The 23,236-nt window shown below is 35.2% G+C and overlaps 1 protein-coding gene across 1 annotated transcript; it reads right to left on the minus strand.

Annotated features, from left to right (window-relative positions):
- Nucleotides 1-1,412: 1,412 nt before the first annotated feature.
- On the minus strand, nucleotides 1,413-23,236 carry LOC114530120 (formin-binding protein 4-like). The gene is made up of 21 exons (XM_028551709.1): nucleotides 22,993-23,236; nucleotides 22,350-22,403; nucleotides 21,930-21,977; nucleotides 20,502-20,605; nucleotides 19,472-19,595; nucleotides 17,920-18,486; nucleotides 17,112-17,298; nucleotides 16,322-16,446; nucleotides 15,679-15,846; nucleotides 15,527-15,588; nucleotides 15,029-15,133; nucleotides 13,844-13,977; nucleotides 10,686-10,795; nucleotides 10,383-10,532; nucleotides 10,131-10,271; nucleotides 6,377-6,433; nucleotides 6,157-6,283; nucleotides 5,277-5,376; nucleotides 4,780-4,851; nucleotides 3,236-3,414; nucleotides 1,413-2,034 (listed from the first exon to the last, which is right to left on the minus strand). Exons 1-21 carry the CDS (start codon nucleotides 23,090-23,092, stop codon nucleotides 1,935-1,937), a joined length of 2,814 nt encoding a protein of 937 aa, XP_028407510.1. The 5' UTR covers nucleotides 23,093-23,236; the 3' UTR covers nucleotides 1,413-1,934.

Below are 23,236 nucleotides of genomic sequence, written 5' to 3' on the forward strand. Positions count from 1 at the left end.
GTTGCAGAAAGTCTGCTGCAGTTTTGGCACTTGTGCGTTTTTGTGTGTGTACTCGAGCACACAACAGCGCATGCAGTATGTTTCTGTGTTCACAGTTGAAAATTTTTATAGGTAAAGCTCAAGTTTCAAATGTTTTTTAGCAAGTATCGGGATGAAGTAATAACCTAGTGTTAAAGCTGCATGGTTTTCATGACATAATACTTATTTCGACGAAATACTTTGAAACCTATATATTAATTTGCGTTTTAAAAATTCTAGCTGTGGTAACAGAACATTAATTTGACTGTGTAAACTAGGGTATACCGCCCGTATTCTGGCACAAAGAATGCCATCTACTCACGACCGTTGCTAGAAGGGGTCAGGGGTGCATACGCATGCATATATTGGTCTTATGCCTGGCTGATGTTTGATGCATTTTGCTGCATTGAATGTTATTGGTTATACGACGTCTTTAGTTCAAAACGAAACGTCACTTATTTGCGCTTCTGAAAAAGGAAAGCAAAAATTTACGAAGTGTGTTTTTTTAATTGATAAACAATCTATAAGTTTCCTTGGATCTAAATCTAAGTACATCTACATGCAATAAATATAAAATGTAAGAGGCACCAGCTTTGTATTCGAAACATTGAATAAGTTTTACCGTGCAGAAGAATAACTTTTTCTTGATCTCCCAAAAAGAATAAGGTAAACATTGTACGTTTCCATGCAAAACGTGTTTTTCACTAGAGTTCAACTGTCCTTTTTTAGAAAAACGACGCTTTTTGAGCGGTGTATTCAGTTTGGGCGGTGTATCTTTTAGGAGGTGTATTTTTCGTGACTTTCAAACACTTCCCAAATTTTAAACCAAGACACGCTGTTGTAGGAAGTGCATATGCATGTATTCATTTAATCATTTTCTTGCACATATATAACTATAGCAGCTGTAATATTAATTTTTTTACACACAATACCTAATAAACGCAATCCTATCCTTGGTAAAGACATACGTAGCTCTCGTCAACTCAGAGTCTAACAATGATTATTATTGCTAGAGAAACATCGATATATAAACGAACCTGGATCACGCAGTCGGACCATATACATTGGAATTAAGGCATGATGGATACTAGCCATTTTTTTTATGCCTTTATTGAACTATGTATAAATCAGTTAAGAACCTAGGCATTCAAGGCCCTGAATCTGGAGTTCCATACGACGGTGGAAAGTGCCGTCACAATTCGACTTCTAAAAAACTTAAATTCGCTAACCAGTTTCATTCATATGGTTGCTGGAAGGCTTTACATGACTTACAAGATTCTACAGAGATTATTAAATAATATTGTATATTGTATACTGTACATCTTTACACAAGTTAACGTTTCTTTTATATTTTTCTTTTCACAAAAAAGGAAACTAGAAAGTATCCTATTTTATTTTTTTACAAATCAGCAGCGGGAGGAATCCTAGCCTTTCCTGCAATCTGATTGGTTGTATAGCAGCGGGCGGAATTTTACGATATCTGATCACGGTCCAGAACTATACTTTATGCTCCACCGAAAGCGTATTTGTTTTGTTTTTCTAAAGATTTTTAAAATGTATGGACCAAATGATTATCACGATTAATTGAAGTGAAATTCTGTAAATTAACCAGTTCAGGTTTTGATTGGTTATGTTTTTGTCGCCATTGCTGCATGAGGCTGACTACACAATGTCAATGATAATACGACCGAACGCTACTTTTTGTAAGAAAAATAAATACGTTATTTACCGCTTTGCTCGGCCCGGATAGAGAAATATTTCCCCTCGGTCTCAAAAAACGTCCTTCGGCCGTTGTATCCTGACCTCGCAGCCGGTAAATAACATATATGTAATTTGAATGCTTGCATGAGCGCAATGAAAAAAAAAGTTCGTATACAAGTAATGTTCTTCATTACAGAATAGAATGCATATTTGGACTATTTAGCATCGGTTAAAGCACGTAATTTCGCCTTACGTACACGTTCACGCCAGTCCCCTGTAATCTTTTCAAAATTTGGATTGTCTACGGCCATCCCACTATAAGGAAGAAATTGCAATTTTGCTATTATAAAATATTCTTTCCAATACAATGAAAACAGTCATCATTTGTTTTATAAAACCCAAATGGATTAAATTAAATTGTTATTGATTCAGAAATGATTTGTAATTATTACACTGGCGGTCAAAAAGAACTGCTCAAAACAAGTTAAAATGCTTTCAAATGAACGTAACTGTCCCTCCAACAATATATACGAGTAAATATAGACTAGATTACATGCTAAGCTATATGAAATATTAATATTTTGTTGACCCTCCTTTGGCCTTATAATTGATGACGGACTTACCGGCGTGGCATACTTTTTGTTAAGGTGGTAATCTTGAGCGGTCAAAAGAAATTCATCCTATGGACAGTCTTTACAGCAACCCATAAATCATGGATGCTTTATGAATGAATTCCTTTCTTGGGCTATCCCCTTGACATTGTCCCACAGATTTTCAATATAGGGTTAAGTTATTTTGACTGCAGGCCAATTCATTTCTGTCACTCCCTCTTACCATGAAACCATTGTTTGATTATCTGGGAGGTGTGGCAGGTTGCATTACATTACTGAAATTATGCTTGGAATAAGAGAATTATCCAAAATGCCTATGAAACTCTCTCCTATATTCGCTTCTTCGTTATGAATTTGTATCTAAACATTTTTTTTTTGACCGTTAGTGTACAATAAAAGATTGATTGTTACGATTCTTGTTACATACGACAATAGCAACATTTGAGCAGTTCTTTTTGACCACCAGTGTATTATAAACACGAATATCTGCTATTCTTGATCGTTGGCAAAACTATTAGTAGCTACCTATTTGTAGGCTACTGTATTTGTAGGCTAATGAAAAACTGACAATGAGGTTATTATGTTGCTTGTATGCATACAGAACGGCCATTTTCTTTTGGTCTCTTTTTGGAAGTTTTTTTGACAGTATACTCTCTTTTTTTTACTTTGGTTTTTACTTTGCAATTCGTACTTTAGATGTAGATATTCAAAAGCCGCCACTAAAATTATTAGGACGAGGTCTTATTTGAGCAAAATCTTTAGTTCATTAATTCCAGTCATGGCAAATTTGCATAAATAATTACATTAGCCATTGTTCGTGCATATTGCAATTCTCAAAGTGAACGTTAGCTAAACAAACGAAATTAACGTTAAATTCTGACGATTATGAGACAAGTAGAAACTACCTTTTGATTTGTTCCTGTCGCCACTGTTCTATCTGTGCTTCATTTTTAGCTGCGCTATGTTCCTCATCACTTTCGTCTTCAGACAGAACCTCCTCTTGCCTTTTGATAGCTTGCCATTTTTGTACTAATGACGACATCTGTTTTACTTTGGAAGTTCGAATGGCGCCAGACGATTTCGACTAGATTAACAAAGGCATATTGTCACAAAATAGATACAAGTCATATACTATATATGTACAGTAGGAGGCAAAAGTTTGAGTCCAGTCGTTGTAGAATTCCAGTATTAAATCCTGGCAGCGTATTGGAGTTAAGACATGCGTGCTAGTGTTTCAGTACTGTAAACTATATTAATTGCACACTGTTTTGGTCCTAATGATCTAAATTATAACAAAATAAAGTTCTCATTCCTTTACACTGCCCAAGATGGGTAGGAAAAAGGGCAAAGTGATGGTGCACAAGGACAAATAGTTCCATTAAGTATTGAAGGATTCTTTCCTCGTAAGATCGCAGAAGAAGTGAGAATTTAAAAAGGTGGTATGCAACTAACCTTGGAGAGGTTCGAAGAAACTAAATCCTACTCAAGCAAACTTTTAGCTGCTTTGGTCATGCTCGGTTTGGCAATATTGAAAGATATAATAGGATCCTAATTAAAGAAAAGTATCATCCAATTCTTCAAGGACATGGAATTTCATCTGGTACAAAGATGATCGCACGTCTAACTACATGATAATCACCCTAAGCACATGCACATCTTCTATGTGCCAGAAATCGTTTAGAAGCAAACTCATTCTGGTGATCTCGTTGTCATGGCTTTCCACCTCATATTCCAGATCTAAAACCTATGGAGCACTTGTAGAACCGTTTTAACCGGAAGAGGGCGAGGCACAGACCCGCCAGCCAGGCTGACTTGAGGCAAGTGGTCAACGAATGCTGGCAAGGTATTGAACGTGTGACATTAAAAAACCTATGGAATCTATGCGAGCAAGAATAAAGGTCATTTCAAGAGCAAAAAAGAGGGAACTAAGCAATGACATGTAAATGCATGTTTGCACATTAAAATACGTAAAAATGAATATCATAACATCTCATAGTTGTTGTACAGCATGTATTTTTCTGTTTACTTGTTTACTTTTTTCTAGTTCACTTATCGGTAAGGTTTTCTGTAGAATATTAATATATGCTGCTGAAACAAAGAAATACAGTCACTGGACTCAAACTTTTGCCTCCTACTGTATAATTAATGGTATTGATACAGTTTGACTTGTCACGAATTATATGAATTTTGGTCTTAACTAAAAATTTCAAAATGCGTCGTCTGTCTATTGCCCACCAAAAAATGAAGGTCCAGGAAGTGAACTTATGTCGCAAATACACTGGAATCTTTTTCACCATCCATACTGTGGAAATAGACTACATGCACCCATACTTTTTCCATACTATGTGCCGATAGTATGGAAATTGATATTAGTATGGATATTATAACCCACTATAGCATCCATATTATATTTTCATATAATAACAGTTAAGAGTATCAATTGAAAAACCTTTTTCTTTTTTTGCTTCGTAATTGGCTGCACAGGGACAGGAGATGATCCTGAACTCCGATTTCCTTGACTCTAAAAAGGAATAAAGAGGAAGGAATACGATAAAATATAGAAATCTTGGGTTAATATCAAAAAGTAGAATGCAAAGGCCGGTTGTACGAAAGCGGATAGCGCTACATCCACCGGTTTATCCATAGTGGTTTTCCTTAATTGTTAAAACCATGGTATTCTTAAATTGACGGTTCACTTAAAAAATTACAATTCGGTGGATAGCCCTTTTATGCATGCACCTTTCGTACAACCTGGTCTAGAAGACTGATTTTAATAATTAGCCAACAGTATGATTGATTATTCTATTAATTATTTTGTATTCTGATTAATTAAGATTTTCCGTGAAGCCATAGTCATTCGCAAAAGGAAACGCAACCAACATTTTCGGCTATAAGAAAAAATTAATTACAAATGTACACCAGATAAAGCCCCAGAGGTGCGCTTACATTAACGTTGGTTAGATGAGGTGGACTATCCATAACAAGGTCGGAGTAATCTATCAAAGGTCTTGCCTTTATCTTGCCGCCTTTATCTACATGCTCAGTTCTAAAAGGTAATAAAACCAAATTTGATTATAGAATGAGGTAAGATAGCTTCCTAATGGCTCGGCGATTAAGGCGTTGGTGCTATATAGAGACCTTGGGATCGATTCTTTTTTAGGGAACTTAAAAATCTAGCTTATCGCAAAAATGTCAAACCTATAATCATGAAACAGCGTGGCAGCGTATTTAACAAAATAAATTCGCATCAAATGCGGTATAACACCTGCCTAAAATAGACAAAAACCTGCTCGACTAACTCCCCTGACGAAGGCCCTTAGGTGGAACGTCGAGAATTTTTTTCTGTCTATTATAGGCAGTTGTTTTACCACATTTGATGCTAATAATTTATTTAAACGCGCTCCTTGATAATAGATACACGTACGTAGCATTTGTGGATAATCTGACGTCAAACCTTTGACGTTTTACACATGCATATATGGCGGAACTGTAATAAAAATATTGGCGAACTTCTATCCTTCGCTTTTCTATGCTTGCACCCAAAAATTTAAATGAGTAATTGCTGCTATATTCTATGATGAATGTCATTGAAATTTTCAGAGCGATCTAAGGAATTTTAGATTTTGCATTTTAGTATAATAGAGCGTACTGCTGATGATTTATAAACCGTAAGAACTATGCTTTTGAGAACCTTGCTTGAGAGGCAACATTCTTCCTAACCGCATTATATTTCGCTGCAGGCGGAGTAAACGCCTGGGCAGGCGTCTTGTTTACGTATCAAGTGATATCTATTTTACAGATTTTGCAACCTCACAATATAACTTACTGGATAGACTGTTTGCAATCCTCTGAAACAGGAGGTGGTTCCTGTGGTGGGGGTGGTGGGGCGATCGTTTCCAAATCGTTTGGAAGTGGCGGGGGTGAAGACGATCCCGGAGGCGTTGGTGTGACCTCTAGATAATGATAAACTTAAAATCATCACTGCGTGGTGTGCCACAAAATAAAAGAAATGGTCACAAATACATCAAATCAAACTATTTACATACCATGCTCTGTGGTGCTTCCGGGTGCAGGAGGGCTGTCATCGTCGAGTCTATAGGGATCTAAGTTATAGAATGCTTTTTAGATACGAGCTCTATTTACATATCGTAGACAAAGTGTACGTGCCAAGTTTTGGGGAATATATACTTTTTTATTTCGATAAAACAAAAATTTAAATAGAGAATTACATGCATATGTCCCCCCAAAAACCACATAAAAAGCACACCAATATAATTTTTTTAAATATACTCTATTTAAAAATTTAAAAATGCTTTTGTATCCCAGTAACCTATCTTCCTGGTAGTTATCATTTATTGCTTGTAATTATTGTAATAGATATATGACCTGGTAAAATTGCGTGTTTTTAACTTTATGAACGCCTGTAACTTTATATTTGGCAGATGGATTTTAATGTAGCAGATTTTAATGCATGTAAATTCTCAAGGCTCTTCCACTAAAGATTCGAACCCCGACGTGAACCCCGAAAGTCTATAACAATGATATTTTTGCAAACTTAGCCCTAAAGTTGCAGATTATATTTTGGTAAATAGAGTTACAAAAATTCTCGGGGTAAAAAATGAAAAAAGTATTTATTATACTTCTACATGCATGGGGCCTCTCTTCTAGGAAAGCTGATGCAGTATTTCAGCGGACATGCATGCAAGTCTGAAAAAACTAATCTATAATCGGTCCAATCTATGCGTCACATAGCAAACATTCCCGTTTCAAAGACTATCGCCTGTATTCAAAAACCTCACTCGCACTCACGAGTGAGAAAACTCTTACAGACGAGCAAGTTTTCTATGACAAGTTTTTATATGACAAGTTTTAATTGGCAATTGCACGCGTGTATGCACAACCAATTTTCTATGACAAGTTTTTCTTTGACAAGTTTTATTTTCTTTGTTTACTTTGACATTTTAGTTTGCAGCCAGCGATGTAATCGTACAGCGGACAACGTAAGCGCGCCATTGCAAAATACTATAGCATTCTCGCTCATTACCCTTTTGTCTGAATTCAACCGTACGCGGATGGATAGAGTTCTGGGTCAAAAATCCGCGAACGGCTGAAGGGTACCATCTGAAAACGGGGATTACTGTTGACCTACAGGGAGGTGGGTGATAGTTTTTCCCTAATCGACCGGCTTTCCACTTTCTGCCGCGTTCTAGCTTGTTTGCGACAGTTTACATGAGGCGTCGCCCTTAAGTACCTCTGGGGCACGTGACTACCTGTGCTATCGTTATTCCTTCCCCTCAAGGTCTCATTTTACCTATTTCTTCTTCCGGTACGGATTTTGAATTTTTCCCAGATAATGAGAATACTATAGCATTCTCATTACCCTTTTGTCTGAATTCAACCGTACGCGGATGGATAGAGTTCTGGGTCAGAAATCCGCGAATGCGACTTCCGCGTCCTTACTGAACAATGCATTAACCACACTCTTTTATTACACAATTGCACATGCCCACGCCTTATCGAACATGTCTCCTCCCAAAACTCAGAAAATATCCCTAAACTTGAACATCCTAGTTGGTGGGCGCGGTCGATGTGGAGGTTTGCATGGTACCAATGACCTTAAAACCGCGATCAGTTTGCCAGCGTGCGCCGGTCGCAACCAAGACGGGTCGCGAAAACGAAGCTGATCAAGTGAGGTCAAACTACGTTCCCTCGACGGAGCCTCGGGGCCAACAAAGGGGAGGGAACGCCCGGCAATTGCACACCATTTTATGCTGCTTGAGTGACACTTTGAATCATTTGCCCTGGTCAACTGGATATCAAATGAAAGCAACGCTTGCTAAATAATTGAAACACAAAGCCATCAAGAAGGGCTCTAACAAAAGCGGTTTTTTTTGTATTTTTGTCTTCCCCCTCCCCCCCCCACGTTGGCCCCAAGCGCCGATTGGACATCAGCATTAGAGTCGTTAGTCTAATCGACCGGCTTTCCACTTTCTGCCGCGTTCTAGCTTGTTTGCGACAGTTTACATGAGGCGTTGCCCTTAAGTACCTCTGGGGCACGTGACCACCTGTGCTATCGTTACACCCCCCCTCAAGGTCTTATTTGACCTATTTCTTCTTCCGGTACGGATTTTGAATTCTTCTCAGATAATGAGGATACTATATAGTCCGCTGGCCAACCGCATACAAGTGCTCACATTATATGACAAGTTTTTTTTTGTTGACTCATACAGACGAACAAAATTTGCACAATTTTTCTATGACTTTTGAACAAGTGTACTTGTCATAGAAAAAATTGTCAAAGTTGGGCGTATACAGACAAACAATTAAAACTTGTCACATAAAAACTTGTCATAGAGGCATGACCAATGACATATATTAACTGTAAGAGGCATGACCAATGACATATATTAATTTTGTTATTTCCAAACAATAACTTTCTTTATTATATTCATTTTGAAATCAATGGTGTTTCTTGCAATCTGATTGCTTAAAAATAGTGTGATTAATAATAGTAATTGCACTGAGTGGAGTGCAAGCTAGTGTGAAATCAAACGCGTGATTACAATTGTAATTGTAATTACGCGTTTGATTTTACACCAAAATTGCACGACACGAAGTGCAATTTCCACTTTATTATATACAAAGAATAGTGTGATTAATACAAAAAATTAAACAAATTCAAAACGATTTATTGGCTGAAAGAACCGTAAAAGGTGTAAAATGCGAGTAATCCTTATCTATTTTTGTCAAGAAATTTTGCGGGGCATTTAAAATTCAGAATAAAATTTTGTTCCATTTCCCCCAGTAATTTGATTGGATAGTTAACTGAAATACTAAATCTGATTGGTTATTGTGGTGCAGAGCTTCAATCTCATTGGCTTATAAATGAGGTGATTAATGCTCAAAAATAGTGCGATTTGGGAATTAATCAGACTATTTTTAACCAATCAAATTGCAAGAAACACCATTGATTTCTAAATGAATATAATAAATTCCTAAATCGCACTATTTTTGAGCATTAATCACAACATTTATAGAGCGAATAATACATGGATGCGCCGAAATATGGAATTTATTTCGAGTGTTGAGAGTGATATCGAACGAGTGAGATTGCGGATTCGTATATTATTCGTATGTTAACACTGCATATTATATAGTAAAAGCCAATAAGATTGAAGCTCTGCAGCACTATAACCAATCAGATTTGGTATTTCAGTGTAAATATTCAATCAAATTACAGGGGAAAATGTCACAAAATTTTTATATTATTTTGAATTTTTAAATGCGCTGCAAAATTTCTTGACAAAAATAGATGAAAATTACTCAAATTTTACACCGTTTACGGTTCTTTCAGCCAATAAATCGTTTTGAATTTGCTTAATTTTTTGTATGATTTCAAAATGAATATAATAAAGTGGAAATTGCACTTCGTGACGTGCAATTTTTGTGTGAAATCAAACTTTTGATTACAAGTTTTGTAATCACGCGTTTGATTTCACACCAAATTGCACTCCACTCAGTGTAATTACTATTATTAATCAGTGGAAGGATTTAAGGTATATTAGGAAAAACACTGAAAATCAGCTCTTATTCGACTGAAAATACCGTTATGAGAAGAAGTGGAGATTGAGATATCCCACTTCAGCAGTTATGAGTGAGCTTTTGGATGTAGTCTTTGAAACCGGAATGCAAGGTTATAGACATACAGGTTTTTAGGGATTTTTCAGGGGTTTCAAGGGAATCAATTCTCGAAAGTCCACTTGCTCTTGAGATATTTCAGCGCGTATATCTATTACAGACCTTTTGTGACGTCAGTTGGAATCGGATTTTGCGTCGGCTGAAAAGCTGGATATACGTTTGCATTGTTAGGATCAGGATTAACAGTACTCGAGAACATATTGCAGTTGGTTTCATTCATGGACAATCCAAAGCTGGAGATTCCTGTTAAAAACATCATAATTTAATTTTATATAAAATTGACTCGTTCATTTGAAAGAGATGCGCGGTAGAAGCCACGTAGGAAAATATAGAGTTGTATTCAATTACATTTACCTGGACCAATATGCGTTGAAACAGAGGTACTCGGAGAGACTGTTACAACTGGATATGTAGCGTTTTGAAGGATATTTGGGTGATATATATGGCTTTCTATAGAAGACTTTGACACGCTGTACGACGACGAGCTTTCTTTTATGTTAGTTTCTGCATAAATTTATAGATGTATGAAAGATTATTTCAATATAGTTTTCAGATCTTTGGAAGCACCCTGTAAACACAGCGAGTGCCCAAAGAAGCCACATGCAGTTAAAAAGAATATTCAATATAAAATTGACGAATGATCACCATTAAAATTACCTGATACGACTTTCTGTTTTTCAATTGGAAACGTCTCAGACGGCGTTTGTGGGTAATCCCATTGTGATTCGCCAGTTTTGTCGTTTGTGTAGAAATATCTCTTATAAGTGCTGAGAAGGAGAAGAAAAAAAAAGGGAACGATTAACACCCAAATAACGCACAGGGCAAACTACAGAAACTAAGGTATTTATAGACACAAACATTGATGGAAACATTTATGCTTTTGAAACAAAAGTACCATGGCCGGATTAATTCTTTTCAAGGTCCAAAAGAAAATGTTTGCATGTGCATACTTAACATTTCCTACTGGACTTGAGGTGTTTGAAGAGATCCAACCATGTTCCAGCAAGATTACCGAATCAATAGGCTATATTTATATACAAATGCAGGAGCATAATTCTAGTATAAATGACCTCTATCTTAAACACATGGACTAAAATCCTAAATATTTCCCATACACTTTTCGCTAAGTTGTCAACCCAGGTTTAAAAAATATGCCAAATTTGCAAACATAATTTTAACGAACGATATTATTTCATATGGAAAATTCAGTGTTGACAACATAGCTTAGCCTATATACTTACTCCCATTTATTTTCTTTCTTCAATATATGTCATTCCAAAGGCCAACTTTAATCTCTTTACCTAACTCACCTGGTAAGTGTTACCAAAAATTTTCTTTGATGTGCATGGTAAACGCGGCGTTTAATGAAATGAATAACCACTCAATAATCGTTCGCGGACTTGGATCAACACGACAAATCAATCAACGCCGAGGCATAGGCCGAATAGACATCCAAAAAGAGCATATATATATATATATTTATATATATATATATATATATATATATATATATATATATATATATATATATATATGTATGTATATATACACCCATTTGCAAAAACGTTGGCCGCAGATAGATAGATAGATAGATACTCGAAGTCTAATTAGAATTGCATATGATTACATTTGCATGGGATTTCAATCATATTACACAACATATGCAATTCTAATAAGATTTCGAGTATCTATCTATCTATCTATCTGCGGCCAACGTTTTTGCAAATGGGTGTATATATATATATGTGTGATATCGAAACCGTTGATTAAAAGCAGCATGCTAATGTCACACCCAGGTCAAACCATCTGCACTGACTATATTTTCTAGGATCTACTCATGCAACCTCTCACTCTTTCTGAGCAAAAATAACCATCCACCATATTTATAAATGGATCTTTAAAATTTAGGACAGAAAACGGTTTGTTAGACAAGCCATTTTCACCGATGCGAAGTAGTCCAATTTGAAATTTCTTTTTACTCTCTGTATTCTCTTTATTCACTGCTAACACATGGCAATATTCTAATACATCAACCACCTTGACTGGCTTGACACGACAATTACGACTGTATGAAAACTAGCCTTAATTATTCAAGATATAAAAATATAATATTTAACAGTTATTCTGCGAACTTGAGTCGTATATGAGCTGATAGTGACACGACAATTACGACTATATGAAAACTAGCCTCAATTATTCAAGATATAAAAATATAATATTTAACAGTTATTCTGCGAACTCGAGTCGTATATGAGGTGATACTAAGCCGACGAGGCGTTGGCTATCGGCCATATACGACGAGAGTTAGCAGAATAACTGTTTTATTATATATACACAAACTTTGTCGCCCTTTCGGTGCATTTTGGTGTGCTATTATTAACTATAAAGCTTGGATTTCTATTTCACTCAACTCCCCAAATCTTTCGGCCATTTTGTTTACTTTCTCTACTAGACAGATATGAGCTAATATCTGTCTAGTAGCCAATCAATGAAATTGCAGCATATCTCATATCTGGCGCTTGTGTATATAATAATGATCCATATATGTAGACGTGGTTCTATTCATCGTATAATTCCTCGATCGTCATGCAAATCATATATTAGTAGTACGCATGCATAAAATGCTTTGTCGGAATGGAAGTTGATGGGTGACGGGTCCAAAAAGGACCACGTTAATTTACAAACTATATGCATGTGTGAACAGGTTCGATGGTAATTTCGAGGCCAGTAATAATGGCCACACCATGCATTGTATAATAAACGGAAAATTATTGCCCAAATAAGGATTTTTCGATGTTCGTTTGTATGTCCTATACTTTGGAAGCAAAATCAAGTCACAATTGAGCAGGCTATAAATGAGACTGGCGATTAATAAATAATAACATCTAATGCAATGAAAGTATCGACCATGTTATACTGAACCAGCTGCATTCCTTCAGTTCTTTGTATTGTTTTTTTTAATTAAGTTTGCATGAATACACTCCTTTAGCCAAATATAATCAACCTAAAATGAACTATACTTGGTTCTTGATCTCGCAGAAACCACGTCGTATGCCTTAGGGAGTATTTTTATATGTTTAAAAAACATTTAACATCAAAGAATAACCTGCTTTTGGAAATGCACGAAATATCCGATAACCTTCATGTGTTCTATTCTACTCCAAAACTCAAAGTTCTTGGAGCTAAATTAAATACCCCTTTCTTGATAAATGTTATGTTTTATTTTCCCAATGCATATAGTACCAATACCACGCGGTGTAGAAATTAGTTGACGTTCTCAGGGTTTGCATATCAAGTAAAGCCCAACTTAGTAGACATGTAATTTGACATATAATTTGACATGTATTCTCAGCTATATATATTTGTTCACGATTAACGCGAAGCCAATACTGCATGTTAATTGTAATAAGGGAAAGGTAATTGACATTGATGTACTTATATATTAGCTGAAATCTAGCCTAAGATTCATATCGAGCTCGTACTTATTTATTTTGCTGAAAAAAAATTGTTAGCTGGTTGAACATTAAAAAAGTCCGCCATATACAATGTGAAGAATAAATAATTTCGAACAAATCCAATTTATCTTTTTATATAGAAGCGAACGGAACTCCATCTGAGCTACTTCACACGCAAGTTCAATTTTGGCCATACAATTTACAAACATGAATTGAAAAATCAAAAAGCGTTTTTCCAATGCGGTTATGACCACATGTAAATTTCTTAGTGATCCAAAATTACTTCCTTTAACCTGAAAGGTCTCACATTGAAAGAAAATTGCTTGACTGATAGAAGTTCTACTCGATGAAATACAGTACCTGTCCCAATTGCAGCTCCATCCTTGTGGTATAGCCGATTGTTCATAACTTTTTAATTCCTCGGCTGCATCGCGTAGTTTTTTCACCATGTATGCGCTGCTGAGATTGCCCTCACGCCAATCTTTAATTCTTGTCTACATAGAGAGATGAAAACAGCATAAACGTTATACGATCCCTTCACTATCACCTCTCTAAAGAAGTACATCATGCATGATCTTGTATAGCTCGCTCATTTATATACATGCATGCATAAAATGCAAAATCATTCCACGTAACCATGAGTTAAGTGCAAACACGGATTTTTTGTCGCTGTCTATGCTCTGTCGTTTAGACAGAGTCAATATATGTAAAACTGTTATATAATCGATTTATCAGCTGTATGTGCGTACACTTTTATTGTTTTAGCTGTTAAATGGATGTGTTAGCAAAGTTTTCAATTGACTTTAATTGCCATACGGTTTTGTCAACTCTAGATTTTTGAGATTACACAGCACTTGAAAATTTTGGTTAAAAATCTCAAAGGACAAACAAAACTGAAATTACTTCAGAGTGTGCATGACCTGCATTAATCTATAAATCTGGACACTAAATGCTCTGTAGAACCTATTAAATCTCATAAATCAGTTTGGTGGTGTTAGTCAGTAGAATGTATGATCTACATAGATATATAGCCTTATTCTTCAGTGCATATATAACGCTATAATCTGCGCAATGCCTTGCTGTAGTCACATTTTTAGTGATGGGATGTGTTCCGAGATTGTTATTTTGTATAAATTTGGTGGTACGCTCCGCCTATATCTACTTTTATGAAATTATCAGTGATGAAATACGTCGGGCAGGAAATCAACATGTTGACGCCAGCGGTACGGATTGTTTCTTATTGAATCACAAATATTAATTGGGGGAGGAACAAACTCATACGATACTATTATTCTAGGTGAATGTTTGTCAAATAATCACGTGAGTAGCAAAGGCAACAAAAACCATCACTAGAGTCTTGTTACTATCATGATAGTAAAAAAAATATGGAGAAGGCCTTCATGACCACATAAAGGGGTAAATGAAAGAGCATGCAGTAGACATTTATTTATAAAATAAAATTTTTAAACCAAATCGAGGTGCATATTACGTGATTATAATCAGAAATGTTTCAATAAACATTGTTTTTAGCTCCATTCTTCTTACCTCCATTTGTATTAATACTATCAATAGCTTGTTCACACCAGCCTTGTTAATGTTGAGGAATTCCAGTTTGTTGGACAACAACTGACAAAGATCGTGGATTTCAGTCTATCGTGAAAAATGCAGTTTAGTTTATAGAAAAACGAGCAGGTCGGGGTAATCGGGTATATCACGTCGAACTTTGGATTAACGATGCTTTAGCACATCAATATGCAGTTAATGTCACGGTTTCACTGGAATGGGGACGACAATCGCTTTCAATCTTTGGCAGTGAGTAAAATATAGGTTTAATTTCAAAGCTAATTTTCACAATATTGAAAATGGTAAGAAAAGTGATAATGCATTGTCACTTGTAATAAAACGAAATATGGGTGTATGTGTCCGAAGATGTATATATATATATATATATATATATATATATATATATATATATATATATATATATATATATATATATATATATATATATACATATATATATGTATAAATATGGGTGTGTACCGTTAATTTTTGATTTTCCTCTTCTGCAATTTTATCGACATTAACTCGTGATCGAGAAACATCTAAATATAAATCAGATAAAATTAGAAAATGTTCTCATTTTGCGGTTTTTGATTTTGATTTTTTTTTCGTTTGATTTTATTTTAGATTACCAGCAGGCGAAGCACTACCCTCTTCAACAAGTCTATCTGCTTGGTTAGGTAAAAATGCTTCGGGCGGTAGTAGGGACTTTGGTCCATGAAGATCCTGCTGTTCATCACTCTCTACGTCCATGTCATCCCCAGAGGTGACATTATCACCAGCTTTACCCTCGAAAAATTCTACACATATAACAGAGCAATAGATTGATGTTAATCCATCTATTTCACTGATCTGATTACACACTGGATATAGCTCTCGATATTCGTAGGTATATATAGTTGCTATATCCAGTGTATTATCAGCTGGGTCAGATCAGTGATTTGACTAGAATTAAAGCTGGTCAGATTGAGTTGTGGCATTAAATAACTGTTATGGCACTGAGTGGAATGAAAACGTCCTGCAAATAAAGATTGCAAAAGAAAATAGAATGTATATATATATATATATATATATATATATATATATATATATATATATATATATATATATATATATATATATATGTATATATATATATATATATATATATATATATTTAGCTTATATACCTGACTTGGGTTTTCAGATTTGATCAGTAAAATTAGGACTGGTGCATGCAATCAACTTCAGATTCACTTATCAAAATTCGCAAGAACACTGAACACATTGAAAGACCTTCCAAAAGCTTTTCCGCGAAATCCTCTTCGGACTCGTCCTCATCGTTCTCTTCATCAACTTTCACCTTTTTTGCCGGTACGATGGGATCAGTATCATCATTATTGATGTCATCCAACTTAGGCCTGTTTAATAACAGACAAAAAATTTTAAAACTTGTAATAGATTATATACTATTTGTTTATTGTGTAACGTTATGTCAAATACTTAAAACCATGCAGCGATTATTATAGCGTTTCATGAAAACGTGATTCATGCATGATTGATAGCGCAAGAAAATATTTTCCCCAACAAATTTTCCTACAAATTGTATATATACAAGAGCTGCTAGCAATTATCACGAAAAATATATTCACTCAATTAAAAAAAGTTGAAACTAAACTGAAGAAAACTGAATTGAAATAAAGTTCTATGAAGCAAATTTTCCTTCATCTTTGTTTTCTTATATAGTGTTTTAAACCGTACAGTATAACAAGGGGAACATTAAATTCACCCATCAGAGGTATATTCCACTTTCCTCAAAGTCACTTAATATTCTCTTTTACCTCTGCCTATACACAACCCTAAATTCGTCCCCTACAACCCCAGTTTCATATGCTAATTCTTTAATACAATACTAATAGTGCTATGCTAATGTTGCTCTAAATTCTATACACATATACAGCTAGGGTGTCCCCAAAAACCCCAAAAATATTGAAATCACCCATAACAATGTAATGATATATACTGACCTCAAATTTACGGCTTGCAATATCTTGAAGAACAATACTCAATATCTACATTCAAGTACCTTTTAGACTCGTCGCATTTTTTTCTTTCTTCACCATCCGATTCAACATCAACTGACTTATCGTCATCTTGTTCATCGGTCGAATTACTGGGTGAAATATTCTCTGGCATAGGTTTGTATTCAGGCATTTCTTCACCGACAGCGTTTTTTCTCTTCTCTTCATCCCAATATTCTGACGATTGTTCCTCTAAATTAAAAAAAAATGAATAGCAAAATTATCCCAACTTCGATGGAAAGTAATCGACGGACGGTTCTCGCGTGATAAATAGCTGAATCGAACAGAATGGCTCATATATATATTTTAATCTTATCTGAGACAATGTCTCCCCGGGAATCATGGCACAATGTACGAAACGCGAGTCATGAGGACAAGCCTGAAAATAACTATACACCAACGAAGATAGCACTATCGACAAAGGACTTTACACCCTATAGAGTTTTTTATCTAGGCGATAAAAAAACATTTTCAGAATTAGTAAAAATTGCCAAGTTTGGCTGTGAAATGTTGTAAAGCACGGAACATATATAGCCATACGAAGTTAGCAAAATTTGTATACTTTTACATGCACTGCGGCCGGTAACTGATGAGTTACACATTTCGGCACGAAATACAAAGTATACAAAATTTGCCAAGTATATTTGCACATTTTACTAATTATACTAATTTTAGCATGATTTTTCTAGCTGTGGTAATATATTTCCTTGTCGCCCAGATCTAAAATTAGTCTATAAAACGCATAAATGTCCATTTCACCGAAAATTCTGTCAAAAAAACGAACTAAAACCAGCTATATTATTTTCTACATACTTTTACTATTATCGTCCCCCTCGTCTGCTATAGCCTCAAATATATCCACCTCTTCGGATCTTTCACGTTTACGGGATATACTCAAGGATTCAGGTTTTAGACCTTCACACTGTTCATTCAATTTTAAAGACGTATTATTCAAATTCTGATCCAAACGTTCAGCAATAAGATTATCAGGCGATGAACTTGCTATCTCCCTCTTTGCTAGCCCTGATGTGCTACCGGGAAGTATAATGGCTGTTCCCAGGATTGGTGATTCCTCTAGTTCAACAGCAACCTTATGTACACCTTCAGCGTGATCAGCAGTTTGCATGGTATTATCATTAGGTTCAGCGGTATTTTCTTCATCGCTTGAAGATGATTGATATTCATCTTGGTTATCCTGAACTAATTGATTTCCTGATAGACTAGACTGTTGCACATTTTCCACTGTAGATATTTGCATCTCGGTAGGCCCACAAATATGTGGCAATTCCCAGGACACTTCATTGGTCAGCGTATTCCAATAGTAGACATAGTTTGTGGTTGGATCACATACTTCTTGCCATGGTTCAGGCAGAACGTAGTCTGGAAGTTACATAGTTTAGTTAATTATAATGCATAAGATCAAACTGCACAACTCTCCAGGCCAATAACATTTTCCACACACATATACATAATAATTATTACAGACTTAAGAACATATCCGTTTTCTCATATAGCTAGATGTTTCAAAAAGATGGTCGCCACAAAATTAATCATCCTGAGATTTCCAGTTTTCCCCTCTAGAGATTAGAGAGAAATCGCATTTCTTTTCAAAACATCTAGTATAGACTACCGTAAATGATCGATTAAGCGCCGCGGCGCTTATTGCAAATATCGATTTAAAGACGCGGCGCTTATTTGACAGCGGTGCTTATTCGACAGCGGCGCTTATTTCAAAGTGAGCAAATAGATTATTTTCTGAAGGCCGATGAATCGAATAAACTTTTGGTAGAGGTTACAGGAAAAAGAAAGCGCGAAGTTGGGCTGGTGATTCCCGCTAAGTTCACAGCATATACGGCGAATCAACGACATGCCCAAGCCAGTTAGACACGGAGTTAATTAGGAAGAAGGAAAATTTTAAACTATCAGAACTGTCATATGAGCCCGGTTGTAAGAGATATTCGACAATAAAACTTTAAAGTTTCAATCCTGGTCGTCGTTCTCAATAGTTTAGATGTTAGGATTAACGCGTTTAAATAAAGAATCGTTTATTCTACATTTTTTAGCGTTTATTTATATCTTCCTAAATAGGCGCCGTGGCGCTTATTCAACAGCGACGCTTATATTAATTTTTTTTATCGAGGTGCGGCGCTAATTGACAGCGGCGCTTATTCGAGTAGCGGTGCTTAATCGATCATTTACGGTAGGCTGTTGTAACTTGTAAGTGTTCTTTTCATCTGCTTATGAAAAACATGAAAGTCTGTTCTTTTATATATATAGTACTGTAAACTTGTAAACTGTAAACCACCTCGTTATCTTTTACTTGTATGGCTATTCCACTATGTTCCTAACATATACACAGCCTAACCTTTAACGTTTTGATAAACTGCACTCCCATCTGCTTGTTCCTCCAGGCTTGTTGAATCCCGAGTTACAGTTTGACCGGACACTTCCGTTGACGTAGAATCTTCGGTGCCTATTGCTTCTATCTCCTGAAAATTAAAAAAGAAACGAATAGATCAGACCTATATTGTATGTATTATCGGGGGTAAAAAAATTCGTATAATTCCTATATGTATGTGCGAAAAATATCGTTTATATTCAGTACGAATGAAAAATTTTTTAAAAAATCGATTTTTATCGGTAAACAGATAAACCTTCCCAGCCTAGCTATTATACTGACTACAAATTAATGCATGTTCACTATGAATAACAATTTTCGGTTACGGATTGGGCGTTCAGGCGTTGCACATCATTCTTTATATTCGAACCTAAATTAAATGTTGATGGATTAACTATACCCAAAATGTGGTTGAGAGTGTATACAACTGGTCAATGAATTGCATTTTTCGCAGTGCATGTTTACAATTTTGTCTATATATTTCAATATAAGCACAGCTACCGTCTCCTGACAGTGAAGACATCTACTGATAGTCTCAAATCACAGTGAAATATACAGAATTACAAAGAACTACACTACAAAGGTGATTAGTAGTGAGAAGTCTTCTCAACTTCTTGTTTGAAAACGCTGCCACGCTGCTCCCTGGTTATATTGTCGTATTGACAGTTTAAGAAATAAGCTATTTTTATATAACGCTGTTTTAAACTTTAACTTTGGCGACTTCGATGATTGTTAATTAAAAGTGTTTAATATTAAAAGGTGAAGAGTTGAAGCACCATATTCACTCTTAATTTAAAACACAGTGAATATTCAAAGCAAGTTAATCGAATATTGTGGTAAAAGTTCCATGGCTTCTTAATTAACCAGGCTACAAAACACTTTTGGCAAAAATGTGCACACACATCAGCCATCTTGACATTTTCACAACACTCACGACCATAAATTGAAACCAGGCACTATTAACGACAATTAACATTCAAATATTTAATATACATACTTTGAAAAAGTCATCAAGTTTCGAGTCAATTTGAACGTTTTCGCTAGGTTTTGTTTCATCTAAATCTTTTGTATTCTCTTCACCACTGGAGGAACCTTGCTGTTCTAAAATTAATGCGAATATAGATTCAGCTAATTATTGGTTTTTCACTCTGAACGTATCTTGCTTATGGACAAGAGTATAGGAGTTGTAAACGCCATTGGGTAAGAATTTCACCCTCTGTTTATATTTCGTTATACCGAATTCTGTATTTTATGTTTAAAACTATTAATTTAGAACTTAATTTAGTGCTGCAAAAACAAAGTCATGAGTTGTTGCGATTACATAAACGGTCATCCGTAAAATATCACTAAATACAGCATAAATGCCTCTTAAAAGCCCTTTTTAAGGGACTTCGCGAGTCGCAACAAGCAAGTCGCAACAACGAGTCGCAACAGGCGAGTCGACCAAAAAAAGAGCGACTCCAGAAGAAAACGAAAACACAAACACACACGAATAAGTATGATAACACATAATTTGTACGAATAATTATAGTGCACCTTTACTTTCTTGTTACAAAATTTTGCGCCATAGAGAAGAACAAAAAACAAAACAAAAATCCAAACAACTTCAAAGACTACATATAAATCATACACGGTATTATGTTTTTTACCATCCACATTGTGTTTATATATAGTCTTTCAAAGTTTGGATTTTTGTTGTGTTTTTTGTTCTTCTCTATGGCACATCTCTTTATAAGGTTACGGCTGAAATGCGTTTTTTCAAGGCATACATGTAAATTACCTTGTCATAGAATATCCTTGTAATAGTCCTGGTAAGTAGTTTAATATATAACAATAGAGTTGATGTTCGTAGGCATAAATGTGTTTAAAAGGGCAATGAATTTTTTTAAACTATAGACTATATCACAATCTCCTTCTGATTCTAAATCATTTATCCCTTCAATTCTACATTCCACCGGTACACTTATTTCCTAGACGTGCTCATGCAAGCATTGTCTCATTTAAAAAGAAAATATTTTCAAATATGGCCCACATTTAGTTGAACATTCCCATATAATATTTTGGTTGATTACAAAGAAATATGATATGTTGGTAATTGGTATACCAATAGGGCTTTAATGTTAGTTGCACAAAATATGACAACAAAACCATAGGAAGTCCAAAAAATATTTGAAAACAGTTGCAAATGAGTTCAGTGATAACAATAACTATGAGCTAGGTCACTGAACTGAGCAGTGCACTGGACTAAATTTTATTAATTCCAATATTTATTTGGCTTTCTATGAACAAATGAACCTGCCAAGGGCAAAATTATTACGTACAGTACTGTAACTTCCATGGCTTGCTCTACAATGATGATTTAACTGATCAAATGTTTAAACAATGTATTGAGACTCTAATTTTAAATTGAAGATAATAAAATTACCTTCATCTTCATCACTGTTTTCAGCATACTGACCAAGTAGTCCAATACCTTAGAAGACGAGTAGATTATTTAGATAACATTGACTGCCTCAAAAGTTAACTACACAATTGGTTCTCAAAGTATATTGTTGTTAAGAAGTAGAGTACCAGGTATTAAACTACAGGAAACAAGTAATATACTATAGGAAGCCCAAATTACAGATTTTTAAATTTTTCAATAGAATTCTTCTCCCACCATTTTCCTACCATAAATCGAAAGCAATCTTTGATAATGCATGACAATTTCGTCACTGACAATTGCAGAACCGGTATTTAATGTTTGTTCTTGCAATCTTGCATGCAGGATATCCCTAATGCAGAATTTTGCAAGGTCTGCATGGAAATGAAACTCATTACTTCCAAATAATAAGTGTATACCTACCTGAAATGCTTGTTGGATTAATTTCTCTTTTCCGTGAACTCAGTTGAACAGTACCTATTTTTAAAGAAATAATTTGTCATTTTTTAAAATATCAACCATAATTATATAGTTAGAGACCCTGATTTGTACCATTTGACCAAGCAATTAGGATTAAGGTCAAATAATTGTGAAACAGGTTTGGGACAGTTTGGGGTATAAAATATAGTATAACTTGGGTTAGGGTTAGTTTTTAGGTTAGGGTTAGGGCATTTTTCTATGAAAAACCAAAATAAATCAGTTGAGGAGAAATGACCTCATGTCATTTTGGTGGTTAAAACCAAGTGACTAACAAATTGAGCACTGAAAGATTATCAACCAACATTGTTCATATTTAAGTTTGGAGCAAGGCGTTATGAAAAACATAGAACTGTAATGAATACAAGTTGTACAGCTTGCTGCTTGCATGTCTTAAAAATACCAATGGAGATGTGTATCATGTGTTCAAGACTTAGAAACCTATTAACCTAACCTAAAAAATACAACAAGAATTTCGACGTCTCCAGCAAAGGCTTTTTCCTAAACTGGCTAAACATAAATCATTTAACGTTTACAGTAACGTTTACAGTATATATTCACAACAATATTAAAAAAAGATTGATTTTACCTTCGTTTTCTTTTCTGCGAGAAACTGGTTCAATTTGAAGGACTGTTCTTCTACGACTAGCCGAACCAACATTAAATTTCTCCCGTCCTCGACGACCCATGTCACGGCATACGTTTTGTCAACTGGTAAAATTAACTTTCATAATAAAAGCGTCCAAAAAACGAGCAGGTTTACAACTTGCATAGAATTGCATAGAATATATCAGAACAAATATCACAACATTTTCACAGTCAAATTTTGGTTA

This window comes from Dendronephthya gigantea, unplaced genomic scaffold, assembly GCF_004324835.1.
Source record: "Dendronephthya gigantea isolate DGI-Jeju-01 unplaced genomic scaffold, DenGig_1.0 000060F, whole genome shotgun sequence".
Classification (NCBI taxonomy): Eukaryota; Metazoa; Cnidaria; class Anthozoa; order Malacalcyonacea; family Nephtheidae; genus Dendronephthya; species Dendronephthya gigantea.

Coding starts and splice junctions, on each gene's coding strand:
- LOC114530120 (XM_028551709.1), bottom strand. CDS start 23,092: ATGGGTCGTCGAGGACGGGAGAAATTTAATGTTGGTTCGGCTAGTCGT. Junction 22,404..22,992: donor TCGCAGAAAAGAAAACGAAG/GTAAAATCAATC, acceptor CTTTAAAAATAG/GTACTGTTCAACTGAGTTCA. Junction 13,978..15,028: donor TAGTATTAATACAAATGGAG/GTAAGAAGAATG, acceptor CTCTCTATGTAG/ACAAGAATTAAAGATTGGCG.